This window comes from Chrysemys picta, chromosome 8 (assembly GCF_011386835.1).
Source record: "Chrysemys picta bellii isolate R12L10 chromosome 8, ASM1138683v2, whole genome shotgun sequence".
NCBI classification, from domain to species: Eukaryota; Metazoa; Chordata; order Testudines; family Emydidae; genus Chrysemys; species Chrysemys picta.
Genome location: NC_088798.1, coordinates 66,624,151 through 66,638,829, shown reverse-complemented (window position 1 = coordinate 66,638,829; position 14,679 = coordinate 66,624,151). Strand labels below are relative to the sequence as shown.

Below are 14,679 nucleotides of genomic sequence, written 5' to 3'. Positions count from 1 at the left end.
CCATGCGACAGTCCCTGTCCTCAAGAGCATTTCTAAACAGACATGAGAAAGGATGGGAAGGGTGGGAAGGGGAAACTGAGGCACGAGGTCAGGCACAAGGTCACCCAGCTGGGAAGCGGCAGAGCCAGGAATAAACCCCCAGTCTGAGATATTGCCTCTCCATCACAAAGCAGCTGAGACAGGTACAGTGCCTCTACTTGTCTGCTTTTCCAGATCACCCCAGGGGAGCAAAGGGTCCTAACTCATCAGAGCTGGACATGTGATAAACCTGGGTGACAGACAGCAAGGACCACATCCCCCACATAGTCAGACCATCCCACTTGTTGTTCAAAACTTTTATTGTCAGCAATAATAACAGGAAATCAGTTCTGCTGGCTTGTTTCAGGTGCGTTCTGGTTGGCCTGTACCTAGTGGGAGCATGGCAGCTGGCCCTGCAGGTTACGTTAGCCTAGGGCGACAGGCCAGGCTGGAGGCAGAGCGCAAGCTCCGTAGGTTTGCTCCCAATTCCCTCTTAGGGGGTCAGTGTGAATGGCCAGTGTGGTGATCTGGGGGGTGACCTGGGGAGTGCACACCATTCACCGAAGCAGAAAGCACATTTCTATCCGCTTATAAATAGACTAAAAAACACACACACAACAAACAGTCTCCTCCGAGCGGGCGAAGGCGGGAGCCTTGCACACTTCACACCACTCAGCCGACTTCCAGCCATTGTCCCAACACCCCTGACTCTCCCACCAGCCCCTCCGAGCCCATTCCCTCACCAGGGCCATAGTGTGCTGTATGGCACAAACAAGGGACCTGTGCTCCCTCCTCCCACACAGGGTAGGGCCATGGATTCAGACCCTAGCATTTATCTTCAGGGCCCATGTCACAGGGACCCTCCCATGGTCCTGGATGCAGCGCACTGTGAAGTTCAGTGTTAATGGGGGTGCAGGCTGGGGTACATGTGCACCCACAGCAGCACCCTCAGCTCCCAGGCCAAACTCAGCACCCCAGCGAACACATTTGGGATCACACGGATTGACCTCTCCTTGCAGCACAGTGCGGAGAAGCAGCTGTTTAGGCAGCCCCAAGAGTGCACTAAGTTGCTTCCAGCTGTTGGGAATGGGCATGCAGTCTACATACCAGGGGCTGGCATCACACATGTACACTCCAGCTGTTCCCAGAGTCTAAGCTCCCAATTCTGCCACCTGCTGCAGAGAACAAGGCGGGCGGGTGGGATTCAGGGCCAAGGAGGCACTAGCCCTAAGCAACACAGCAGAGCGCACGGATGCCAGAAATGGGACGCCCATGCTCATCAGCAGCAGGCCAGCGTGGTCACCTACAGCAGGACTGAAAGGAATATAGGCCATATGGCCTCGTAACCCACCAGTAGCTAGAAAGCTGCGCCCGGGCTCTGCCCATTGCTCCAGACAAGGACACGAGCAGGAGAGCAACTACATGGTGTGTGCACAGAGCTCGCAGACTGAGGGCACAATGGAGCCCAAAGCGTTCTCCCTGGGCTTGAAGAGAACGCCTGCTTAAGCAATGACTCCCACACTTAACACAACCGTTTCTGAGGTGCAAGACTGCCGTCCTACACAGCCAGTGGGCCATCTGTTCCTGATTGGCCTCTCTAGAATGCCAGCAGCCACTGGGCAGACCCAGCTGGAGGGCTGGCAGGCCATGGGACCATTTCCTCAAGGCTGGGCGACTCATGGGAGGGACACAAAGGGGGGCACCAGCTAAAGGGGGCACATGATCTCCCCACGTGACATCCCCCCACGTGACTCCTCCCTGCCCCCACCCCATGTTACCGGGGGGTTGGGGGGCCAGCTCTGTCCTCCTGCTTGCGACTGGAACCGCAGCGGTGAAAGGAGCTGCTGTTAGATATGGATGATCTGGAACTGAGCTTGTCCCAGCCTGCAGCGCAGCAGGAGCCTGCACTGGCTGCACATCATCCAGGGCTTGCCGACGGGCTCGCTTGGAGAGGGCTACCATGAACTGTGATGCCAAGTGCATACCAGTCATATCCAGGAAGCCTCCATCCCATGGCTGGCAGGGGGCTGAGGGCCTGAGGGATAAGGAACCCCATGGGAGAGCTCAGGAGAGTCAGGCACATTGGGAGCAACCAGAGACACTTTCTACTTCTGTTTTTAACATCAAAGCTTATATTATATTATAAAATCCAGAGGGCGGGACCGCCCCGCCCAAAATACAAACAGCAGGGAGCACAGCTCTGTGGCCAGCCAGGCTCAGGGCTGCTCCAGCGCACGGCTTGGCCGTCCTGGAGCTAAGCTACTTCTACAGAGGGGAGCTGAGGAAAGAGGGAACAGTGAGAGTGGCCTGTGTCGGGCGGGCGGGCAGGAGGGAGGCAGCGAGCTCCTTAGGGCTGGTCCTTTGCTTCGGGGTCTTTATCGTAGATGTAACTTCCAACAGCTCCAGTGTTCACTCCTGCAACAGAGAAAGAGCCACACGTAAGGGCAGGGCCAGGACAGCCAGGCAGGGTGCTGAGCGCAGATACCTCCCCTTAGCCTGGGGGTTGCGTAGAGCCCCAGCCAATACGGCCGTGGAGGCCAGGGACAAATGGATGGGGAAGGTCAGAAAAGGGAAGGAGGGTAAGTGGAAGGCCAAGAGCCTGGCCATCCCTGCCTGGGATCCAGTAGTGCAAGCAGCCTGCCCTCCTACATTAGGGAACCACGCCCCATCGCCGCACCACAGGCTGGGAGTGTAGGGATCCCAAGGGGGGAGCAGATAGTCAGGAAGGGCCAATGGAAAAGTGGGGGCTGAGCAGTAGGTGAAACATTTGCATAAGGGCCCTCGCCAAGGAACCAGAGGATCCTTGCCCAGCTGAGCCCCGTGCACCCCTGGCCCTGGCCCCTAGAGCGAGCTAGGGGAATGTGCTCAATCTGTGTTCTGCTGGCTGGGTTCCAAAACACAGCAAGCCTCGGGTTTCATCCGCGGACCCCACAACACTTCCCCGTCCTGGGCAAAGGCTGTAGCGCAGTTAGCAAAGGGCTGCCCTCCCTCCTGGAGCCTCTGGGTGTACTGGATGTGCCGGGGCACCCTGACATACCCCCCTGGGCTATCTGCTCCGGGGCCCTACAAACCGATACACGGCACGGTCAGCCGGGGGGATGGGAGAATATCCTGCAGAGGCAACGTGCCCAGTGACAGGTGCCCCATGGCCCCCTCCCTCTCCCTACACTCCCACCCACCCCTCTCCTTAGGGATTCATTGAGAAAAACCCATTCCTCCACCCTCCATTCTGGCCTCTGGACACTTCCTGCCCTTCCTCCAGCAGCTCCGGTTCTGTGCAGCACGCTCACCCTTTGGTCCAAAGAGGATCCCGTAGCAGGGCTTGTGGCAGTATGGCTGCTCATCGTGCTGTGAGGGGGCAAAGCAAGACACACGTCAGTGCCACCCAACCCAAGAGATGCAGAAGAACATGATGCAGATGGCCACTCACCCATGCCCTTCCCCGGGGCACAGCCCTGCCACAGCAGTGCATTGTGGGGGGGCTCCCCAGCATCCCTCCCCAACTGCACGGGGCTCCTGGAGAGACATCATTTAATTTGCATTGCCCTGAAGCTCCCCATGGGACTGGTTTGCTACTACAAGCATGACCCCCCGACAGCTCCGCCAATGCCCCCAGGCCTGGGCTGCTGTCTCCCTGCTAGTGCAGCACTCACTCTGCCCGCCTGCCTCTGGAACCCACCCTCCATGGCACAGACAGTCCCTCACGCCTGGAGCATAGAGCACACACTCCATCTCACTGATGTCCTGCATCGGTTGGATCCACAGAGCCTTTGTGCTGCGAGCGGTCCAGCAGCGCTGAGCAATGGGAACCTCCCCCACATGTCCGCGTTCGCCTTCCAGCAGCCAGGGCTGCCCCCAGCCAACAGCCCCAGCTTTCCATTTAAATCCAGTCTGTCCTCTGGTGGGCACGCCTGAGATCACTGGAGCACGCGATGGCAGGAGAGGTGCTCAGCTTACAAATGTGGGGAGTGCTCCCCAGCCCCGGGATGAGATTACGGGGTGCAGCTATTCCCGTGAGACCATCCCGGGGGGAGGAGGGGGGATCAGAATGTCATGGGGCTCTGCCCTGCCCCTGTTGCAGCCGCTGCCACATGGCCATGCAGGTCGTGAGCATTGTCTACCCACTGCACACAGGTGTCTGTCCAACACAGGCCATGCCCTTTGTGCAGCCCTCCCCTCCAATGCTGCAGGGCCAGAAATGCTGCCTGACTGCAGCATCCTCCCAGGAGAGAGGCCAAGGCCTTGGACCTGTCAGAGCAGGAGCAGTCAGGGGTGGAAGGGCCTGCAGTGGTGGCTGGAGTCTGGATGCAGGCAGTGATTGGAGTCTGAAGTTCCCCATCTTCTCCAGCAACAATGGGGAGGCAGAGGTAAAAGCCTTCCGGCCACCAGAGGCACAGGACTGCTCCTAGTAGCCCTGCACTCCACTCTCACCACACCTAGCGCATGGGAGACGCCACGACAGATCAACTCTGGGGGAACAGACCCGCTACAGTACAGCTTTTATCCCTTTACACCGCACGAGCCCAGGCCTGGCTGTTGGCATACAGGATTCTGGGTACTGGCCTGGGTCTGCCACCTGGAGTCCCCAAACCACCAGACAATTAGCCAGCCAGAGTGCGCTCAGATGACTGACTGTCTCGGGGGTCCGTGGCCACTGCGGTCCCTGGTGATCCCCAGGCGCGGGCAGTGAGCACCAAGGACCGGGAAGAGGTCACAGGTGGAAAAGCCATTGGCCAAGCTGGGAGAGAAGCAGGAGGCTGTGCCCAGCTGAGCAGCAGGTGTGTGAAGTGAGGTGGGAGGGTCAGATGGGATGCTAGCCAGGGGTGCAAGGACTCTGCTCCAGAGCTGAGGCCAGCTCCCGCAACATATCCCTTCCTCTTGTCTGGGTGATCATCTTTACCATGTGGGTCACACCAGGTCTCCAAGGATCACAGCTGTGTGCAGCCCAACTCCAGACACTGCCCCCTGGGGGACGGGCCATCACTGCTGCAAAGGCAGCAATTGGGAGAGGGGCAGGGGAATGAAATATCCAGTCCTGAGGTCTAACCCCATCCCTCGCTAGCTTGAACATGCACATGCACCAGTGTGAGTCTCCTGCGCAGGTGTGAGGGGAGGGAGGTGGTTGCGGCGAAAGTCTGCACCAGAGCACACATGAGGCAAACAGATCACAGCATGTGCTCAGTCCTTACCTCCGCATGGCCGCCAGGGGTCAGAGTCTTGCCGCAGCGCTCGCAGCGCAGGCAGGGGCGGTGCCAGTCCTTCCCCAGTGAAGTCACCTTCTCAGCTAGAGCAGAGACAAGAAGGGACATATTCCAGTGGGAGCTCTTCATTCCCTGCCTTGGCGTGAATATGTCTGAGCCGGGGCTTCCACAGCATGAGCTCGCCCCCTGGCAGCAACCCGCACAGCTACAGGCAGGCTGAGACCACCCCGACGGGGCGCCCAAGGGATTGTGGGAAATCTTGCAGATGTCCCAGTTGGCCACACTAGGAGAGCATTCACCTGAGAACTGCCCCTTCTTTGCCATGGGGCAAGAGAGCCTCAGTGCTCTCACACAGCTCCCACAGCTGACAGGCTCCTACCCCCTAGCCCTGCTGCCCAAAGAGCCCGTGTCTAGGTCAAGCCAAGAGCACAGGCGCCAACTTTTTTTGGTGCCAGTCGGTGCTCGCGCCCCCCTGGCCCCACCCCCGCCCCTGCCTCCTCCCTCAAGGGCACCGTGTTCCCCCTCCTCCCCCGTCCCTCCCAGGCTTGCTGTGCGAAACAGCTGTTTCGTGGCACAAGTGCTGGGAGGAAGGGGGGAGAAGCAGGACCCGACGGCGCGCTCAGGGGAGGAGGCGGAGGCAAGTTGGGGCGGGGAGCTGCCGGTGGGTGCAGAGCACCCACCAATTTTTCCCCATGGGTGCTCCAGCCCCAGAGCACCCACGGAGTCGGCGCCTATGGCCAAGAGGGAAACCTGCTGACAGTAGTGTGACGGCTGGGCCAGACTGCTCTTGAACCAGGCCTCCAGTGGAGAGGGTCCGCACAACACCCTCTCCATGGGCAGGCTCTTGGAGAGCTGACGTGTTGCCAGCATCCCATGAAACCTTTGCAAAGAACAGCTTAGGCCTTTACTGAAGGGTCTTTTCCTTCTTCCTTGAGGGAGTCAGCTGCACCCATACCCTGACATGCTGCTGAGCGTGTTACTGAGACTTAATGAAAGCTGTCTCCTACCCAACCACAGCAGCAGCAAAGGGGTAAAATCAGCCTCCCCCGGTACTCTATTCAGCCCTCGGAGGTGACAGCTTCAGCGCCTCCCGGGGACCATGTAGATACTTACCTAGGTAACAAAAGAGCCAAATTCCCTGTTAGCAGAATGTCACTGACTTCAGAGAATGTGGCCCAAACCTTTGTAACATTAGTGGAAGTCATGAGATGGCACTGTTACAAACAGCCTTACAAATTCTGCGTGGGTGACTGCATGAGCACATGTGTTGGAGACATGCCTATTGTTAATTGTGGTGCAATTCCATTTAGAAGGTAAACATGTTACAGTCCGTACAGTCTGTTCCTCTACCTAGAGCGTTGCATCAATTTAGCTAAAAATGTGATTTTAAACCAATTTAGAGCAGGGGGTTGGACTAGATGACCTCTTGAGGTCCCTTCCAACTCTGATATTCTATGATTCTAGACTCACCTACACTTAGCCTCCCAGATACCTCCTCCCCAAAGGCCCCACAACCCCCTCCACTGAAGCAGTCACATCCTCCAGGCCCCTCATATCAGCAGCTGAAATCCTCCCGCAGAGGAAGGACTGCCTTATGGTTAAGGCTCCCAAGTCTCAGTCCAGTGACCTGGGTTCCACTGCTGGAATGCGACCTTGGGCAGGTCACATAACCTCTCTGGGCCTCAGCTTCCTAGCAGTAAAACAGGGCTAATAATTCTTTGTCGGCCATTTCCACCGAGTCTAAGTGCTGTGGGGCAAGGCCTCTCTCTTCCTATGTGTACGTGCAGCACCTAGCCCTGATCTCTGTTAGGAACGTCTCACAGTACAAACAAGTGACCCTGGGGCATAAGCAGGGAACACTAAGGGAGCTGGCCTGCCCCGGTCCTTACCAAAGTAGACTTTTTTGCCACAGCGCGGGCACATGTTGGGCTCCCCGGTGAAGGTGGTGACACTGGAGGCTGAAAGACAGGAAAAGAGTTTCTTTAGCATCCTAAAGAAATCAGCTACATGGACCCCCCCACACCCCAGTGCTACTGCACCACCCGTAGGCCCTCTCTCCAGCTACATTCAGAGCTCACCATCTCCAGCTGGCAATCAACAATGAACCATGCCTTTAAAAGGGGGCTTTCATTCGCTGCAGAATCAACAGGCTAAAGCTACCATTAAAGATCAGAGCCAGGCCAGATCTACGCTATAAATGTACACTGGTGTAACTACGTCGCTCAGGGTTGTGAAAAATCCACACCCCAGGAGCGCTGCAATTATACCAACCTAACACCTGGTGTAGACAGTGCTAGGTCGACTGCAGAGCTTCTCCTGTTGACAGAGCTATCGCCTCTCACGGAGGTGGATTAACTACGCTGATGGGAGACGTGCTCCCATTGGTGTAGTAGCATCTTCGCTGCAGCGTTTTAAGTGTAGATCTGTCCCCAGTCTCTTAAATGAGTGTAGGGCCTGCATTAAACAGTGCCCTTCCTTCTGCCCTGCATCCTCCACCAGACAAAATCACAGCCCATTGGCGCATGTCATTATTTGCTTTTGAAGGTGGGGTGGGGGAGGTAGCTCATCGGTGACTGACGGCTCTGTTGCAAATAGCATACAGTCATGGTCATTTCTGTTAAGCAGATTAGGTTGGATGGAACATGAACATGGAGATAACACTCTCAGGGCTAACAAGTAGGGGTTGCAGCATGGGAGATGCACAGCTAGGGATGCTGGGGAGAGACACAGCCAGGGCAGCGTGCGAGGGGAGAAAGGCCTAGGGCTGGTGAAAGATGTGGAGGGGCAGATGCACAACAAGGGCGGAGGGTGAGAAAATACAGGCAGGAGCTCCTCACAATGCTCTTTAATCCCCGAGGGTACATCTTCACTGCAGTTAGACAGAGCGAGAGAAGCCACTCTGGGAAACAACCTTCAAGCGACACACAGCATCAGGTTAGCAGCTGATGGGCTGCACTAATGCAAGCAGCAGCCCATACCCCCAAGGGGCCAGCCACTTAGAGTTCAAGCCCCACTACACTCAGGTTAAGGGTTTGTGCACGTGGATGAAGCTTGAGTTACGGTGCAGTGAAGACATAGCCCTTCAAGGGCACCTGGGAGAATTCTGCGGGAGCAAACCCAGTGACGCACTTTAGCTTTCAGAGCTGGCAGGCAGGCCAAGGGTGGGTGAATCCACGCTGGGGATATTCACTGGCAACAGCCAGGCTACCCCCATGCGACAACTTTGTCCCATTTGCTTTATAAGCATCTCAGCAGCAGCCAGAGCAGACGAGCTCTCAGCAGGTCTATGAGCCAGCTCACTCTAAGGGGTTTCACTCTGAACTGATTTGATGCCAGTCTGGACCTGGACAAGCTGATATAGTTCTGACAGTCCTGCTGTTACTATCCTATAGTGCCTTCTGAGCTACCCCAGAACACACTGCTTCTGGGAGCTTTGCCAGGAACTGTGGGGTAGGTACCCAAAGGGCACTGCATCGGAAACAGCTTCCAACAGGGCTAGCACAGACACAGGGCAATCCTGCAAGAGCTCTTTCAGCAGCTCAGCAAGGCCAGCGAGGACACACATGCTCCATGGGCTCAAACCTGCTCAACCCCCTACTATAGCACTGACCCAGCTAGGGTGACCAGACATCCTGATATTTGCTTGTTTGTCCCGCATCCCGACCAATGTTAGGTCGGGACACTGGACAAACAAGCAAAGGCTCCGGAGCCCGGAAGGGCTCGCGCCCGCCCTCCCCCCCGCCCCGACTCCACTCCCTCCTTCCCCCATTGGCTCCCTCCCCAAATCCCCGCCTCTTCCCCAAGCTCACCATTCCTCCTTCCTCCACAAGCGCTGGAGACACAGGGGGAGCGCGGGGCCGGGGTGAGTGAGAGTCCGGCCTGGCGCCGAGCGCAGGCAGGACTCAGTCAGGCGGTACCTGGAGGGGGAGTAGGGGGGCGGCCCATGGGGCCAGGCGACGGTGGCTGTTCTCTCCACCTGGGCAGCGGGACTTGGGAGCAGCCGCTGCTGCAGCTCCTACTGTCACGGCCGAAGGAAGCGGCCATGGCGCTCGGCGGCTGCGGCTCTGGCGTCCGGGCGCGAACTCCCCTAGCCCGGGCCTGTTGTGGGGACCCAGCAGCGCGCACGCTGCGTGCACCCAGCCCCTGGCCAGTCGCGTCTGGGCTGGCTGCCCAGCTGGTGCAATCCTGCAGCGGCCCCGGGGCAGAGGCATCGGCAGCCCAGCCCCATTCGTTTCCCTGAGGGACCCGAGCAGGACGGGGGGTGCTGGGGCCTGCTGCCCCCACTGCGGGGCTGCCCGCGGGATTGTACCAGCTGGGCAGCAGCCCAGACGCGACTGGCCAGGGGCTGGGCGCAGCGTGCGCGCTGCTGGGTCCCCGCAGCAGGCCCGGGCTCAGGGAGTTTGGGCCCGGGCGCCAGAGTCGCAGCCGCTGAGCGCCATGGCCGCTTCCTCCGGCCGTGGCAGTAGGAGCTGCAGCAGCGGCTGCTCCCGAGTCCCGCTGCCCAGGTGGGGAGAACAGCCGCCGCCTGGCCCTGCGGGCCACCCCCCTACTCCTCCTCCAGGTACCGCCCAACTGAGTCCTTCCTGTGCTCGGGGCCAGGCCGGACTCTCACTCACCCCGGCCCCATGCCAGGGCCTCCCTCCAGCGCTTGCGGAGGAAGGAGGAAGGGGGGGGTGGGGGTGTTTTTTTGCTCCGCCCCCCGCGTCCCGATATTTGACCTGGGTGATCTGGTCACCCTAGACCCAGTCTTTGGGGGTCGGGTCAGCGGGGACATATGGGCTAGTCTCTGGAAAGACCACCACCAGAGCACAATCAGGCCCACCGTTCCATCATCCAGGCCATGGTGTGGACCCACATCTACCTGAATGCAGGCTGTAGCAGCTCCTATCTGGAGTGACACGGTCCTTTTGGAGAGTCCCACAGTGACATGTGCACTGTGTGCTATGGATGCCCCCTAGTGGTCATTCCAATAAGTACATGCAAAGCAGAGGGAGCACCCAGAATCGCATCAGTGCCCTCATTCCACTCACAGCCGAGCTTCGCTGCCATTGCACTAAGTCCCTGGCCACGCAGCAGCTAGTGGCACCAAGTGCAGGTCTGAACAAGGGCCATGAAGTCTTAGCTACTGCCCCCACCCAGCCCTCCCTTGCCTCATCTGTCCCCCTTGCCGGAGTTCCCCGGTCAGCTGGCAGGGTTCTCACAGCAGAGCGCAGAGCCATGCTGGCTTTCCAGACTCTTGCCCCCTTCGGCACTCACCTCTGCTGGGCCCCTTCGGTGGGCCACTGACTTTCTTCTCTTCTACCTTCGAAACATGCTCAATGGGCCCCAGAGCCGGCTGCTCTTCCATCTGAGGCTTCTCATAGATATAGGAGCCAGCTCCACCAATATTCACACCTGCAACGGGAGCATCAGTGTTTGAGGCTGTTGGATCCAAGATGCCCTGTGGGCTTTCCTCCTCTCCCAGGGCACAGGGCCATTACGAAAAGCAAGCCTTGGCCAGCCTGCACTCCCAGCTCCAGCTGGAGCCGCCGGTCTCTCCAGCACTCCTGTTCTCCTGGCCCAGAGACACGTCCTCTCACTGCACCTTCCCCAAGATGTACAGCTGGGAAAGGGCCATGTCTGCAGCACACTACAAATGGCCTCCTGGCCCCTCTCCCATCCATGAGCAGGAGTTAGTCACCACCACAGCTCTGCCCCATGTGGCTCTCTCCTGGGACTATTTTACCTCCTGGGAGGCGATGCTGTCTGAGCGACCAGCCCTTCCTGTGGTTTGCAGGGGAGCTGTCGTGACTTCTCCCCTGAAACATCTAACCTCCAGCTCTGTGAAGAGCAAGTTCCTCTGAACTCACTGCTGATCTGGAGCCGCTCAGTGTGGGGTTTGGGGCTGTGAAGCGCTGAGATGGTGGCTCTTTGGATTCCCCTGGAAGAATCTCTCACACAGCTTTGGCCTGTGCTGCTCTGAGTCTGGGGCAGTTGTCAGGGCCCTAAACTCTCCTGTTAAAACCTAGGATAGGACAAGTGCTCTGAATAGCTGCGTGAATCACTGCAGCCCTGAAAATGGGCAGCATTCATCTTTCTGCCTCTGGGCGTCCATTTCTCATACGAAGGGGAGGCTGGTCAGGAGGCATACATACCTTTTGGTCCGAACAATGTTGCATAGCATGGCTTGTGGCAGAAGGGCTTCCCGTCATGCTGAGGGAGAGAGAGAAGGGGCATTAGGAATGGAGGTTAGCAGGGGCTTTCCCCCTGGCATCTCTAGTGCCAGACACCAAACCCCGGGACATACTAGCTGCCATACCAGGCATTACTGAGAGGCGGGAGCTTACATTCCTTAAGTGTCTGTAAAATATACACAAAGAGACAAAAAGGGAATGAATTTGTAGACTAACATTGAGGGAGTCCTGTTACACATAATAGTCAAACAGTTTATATAGAGAGGAAGAGCATTCTGGGAAAGGGGAGAGAACTTCACAGCAAGAGGTACTGCACTCTCTCTCTTATGTACAATGTTCCTCACAAAAGACCTCAGTCCTGCCCAAGAACGCCTCCCATTGCCCACCATTAGCTTCAGCTAAAGCAGGGGTGGGCAAACAGCAGCCCGCGGGCCACATCCAGCCTGCCAGTTGATTTAATCCGGCCCTCGAGCTCCTGCTGGGGAGTAGGGTCTGGGGCTTGTCCCGCTCCTGTGCTCCAGCCGAGGAGCGGGGTTGGCAGCTGCTCCACCCGTGCCTGCCTCAGCTCTGCACAGCCCCGGGAAGCAGTGGCATGTCCCCTTTCCGGCTCCTATGTTTAGAGGCAGCCAGGGGGCTCCACGCGCTGCCTCCACCCAAAGTGCCGCCCCCCGCAACCCATTGGCCGGGAACTGTGGCCAATAGGAGCTGCAGGGGCATCACCTGTGGATGGGGCAGTGCGCTGAGCCGCCTGGCCGTGCCTCCGTGTAGGACCCGTAGGGGGGACATGCCGCTGCTTCCGGGAGCTGCTTGAGGTAAGCGCCACCCGGAGCCTGCACCCCTGAGCACCACCCCCCCATGTCCCAATCCACTGCCCCAGCCCTGATCCCCCTCCCACCCTCCGAACCCCTTGATCCCAGACCGAAGCACCCTTCTGCACCCCAAACCGCTCAACCCCAGCCCCACCCCCAGCCGGAGCCCTCACCCCCCTGCACTCCAGGACCTTGCCCCAGCCAGAGCCCCCTCGCACACCCTAAACTCCTCATTTCTGGCCCCACCCCAGAGTCCGCACCACCAACCAGAGCCCTCACTCCCTCCTGCACCCCAACCCCAATTTCGTGAGCATTCATGGCCCGCCATACAGTAACTCCTCACTTAACGTTGTAGTTATGTTCCTGAAAAATGTGACTTTAAGCGAAATGATGTTAAGCAAATCCAATTTCCCCATAAGAATTAATGTAAATGAGGGGGTTAGGTTCCAGGGAAATTTTTTTCACCAGACAAAAGTGCTGTACACACACACACACACACACACACTATAAGTTTTAAACAATTTAATACTGGTACACAGTGATGATGACTGTGAAGCTTGGTTGAGGTGGAGGAGTCAGAGGGTGGGATATTTCCTTTATTGCTAAATGATGAACTAGCAATTGGCTGAGCCCTCAAGGGTTAACTCTCTCACTCTGTAAGGCAGCAGGAATGGAGGGAGGGGAGACATCACAGACAGACACACACACCGACAGACATGCACATTTCCCCTTTAAGTACACTGCCTTGTTAATTAGATCAGCTTGCTGAGACCGCAGCTGCTGCAAGCTCCCCCCGTCCTGAGCCCTGGTGTATCCCCCCTGCTCTATGGAAGCTGGGGGGAGTGGAGTGCAGAAGCAGGGTGGAGGGGGACCCCTGACATTAGCCCCCCTCTTCCTTCTCTCCCTCCCGCACAGCAAGCAGGAGTCTCGGGGAGCAGCTCCAAGGCAGAGGGCAGGAGCAGCACACTGCAGTGGGAGGAGGGACAGCTGCAATTGCTAGCCTGCTGGGCAGCTGCCTCACAGGGAACTTAGGGGAGCGGGGAACTGATAGGGGGAGCTAATGGGGGGCTGCTGGTCCACCCTGGTTCCAAGCCCCCACCAGCTAGCTGCAACGGGCTGCTCTTCCTGCAAACGATGTTAGATGGGAGAAGTGTACAACTTTAAATGAGCATGTTCCCTAATTGATCAGCAACGTAACACCGAAACGTTACACCGAAACAACGTTAACCGGGACGACTAAGTGAGGAGTTACTGTACAATTTCCATACCCAGATTTGGCCCTCAGGCCAAAAAGTTTGCCCCACCCCTGATCTAGAGTAACACCAATAGCCCGCCAGCTTTCCTTTCCGATAGCCCAGCAGTTACAGCACTATCCTGGGACTCGAGACACCCAGGTTCAATTCCTGCCCTGCCCCAGACTCCCTGCATGACCTTGGGCTAGTCACTTTGTGCCTTAGTTTCCCACCTGTACAATGGGATAACAGCACTGCCCTGCCCCACCAGGCGGTTGTGAGGACAAACGCATTGAAGACTGAGGTGCTCAGATACTGTGGTGACGGACGGGACCTTGTATGGCCCTAGATAGATTTATCATGTTTACATCCTCCTGTCTGCGGTGAGCATGTGATGGTCATCACACCGGGGGACCGAACCACAGAAATCCAGAGCTGGAAGCGTGAACGGCTACAGCTTGAGCTCAAGAACCAAGCCCCTGTCGCTGAGGGCTGTTACAGACTAATATCCTTGTGGATCAACACTGAGAGGGACCCATAACACAAACTCACCACTGGTAACCCATACAGACTCATAGATGGCTCGGCCCACCCCGCCCAGCCCCCCGTGATGGAATTGTGGAGTCCCCCTCCAGTGAATCAGAGACCCGCCACAAAGCACTAACTGAACCAAATGTAACTGGGCTGTCACTGGCACCTTGTGCCCTCCTTCAGGTACCTCGGGGCTACACGCAGCTGAATCCAGAGCCGAGCAGAGCATCCATTTCAATAACTAACACTCTAAATACACAGCCCCGGGTGTTCACTTCAGTGAATATTCTGGGGGTTTCATGTTTACGTATCTCCCAAAAGAATTCCATTACACCATAAAATAACCACATGAAAGAGAGGGCACACCAGAACCCACGGGCAGTTCAGCTCAACAGGCTCTCAGAGCTGAAACTCTGCAACATGACACAAAGATCCAGTAACATACGATTTTGCTTTTTAACATACTCTGCGGGTTGGACTTCTCTTGTTTATATGCTTATTTTGGGGGATTATGTAAGGTCTTGGGAGCCAAACTGCGTCATCCTGGCAAGACAGGACCATTTATTTTAAGTGATTTCCATCTACTGTGGAGTTCAGATTGTATTATTACTATAATACTTTTAGACTTGGAGATGGGGAGTTTGTATATATAAACAGAGGTCAGATTTTCAAGCTTTGGTGCTTAAAGCGAGACACCTAAATCCGTATATAGACC

The 14,679-nt window shown here is 57.1% G+C and overlaps 1 protein-coding gene across 6 annotated transcripts in view; it reads right to left on the bottom strand.

The window, feature by feature from the left end:
• Positions 1-320: 320 nt before the first annotated feature.
• The window catches only part of CRIP2 (cysteine rich protein 2), a 63,160-nt gene continuing 48,801 nt past the window's right edge, over positions 321-14,679 (bottom strand). For all 6 annotated transcript variants that reach the window (XM_005279110.5, XM_065554747.1, XM_005279109.3 and 3 more), the window contains 6 exons: positions 11,354-11,411; positions 10,476-10,613; positions 7,109-7,177; positions 5,208-5,302; positions 3,309-3,366; positions 321-2,433 (listed from right to left, as the gene is read on the bottom strand). In XM_005279110.5, the coding sequence (XP_005279167.2) occupies positions 2,366-2,433; positions 3,309-3,366; positions 5,208-5,302; positions 7,109-7,177; positions 10,476-10,613; positions 11,354-11,411 (486 nt within the window). In that variant the 3' untranslated portion in view covers positions 321-2,365. The remainder of the gene's footprint in view (positions 2,434-3,308; positions 3,367-5,207; positions 5,303-7,108; positions 7,178-10,475; positions 10,614-11,353; positions 11,412-14,679) is intronic.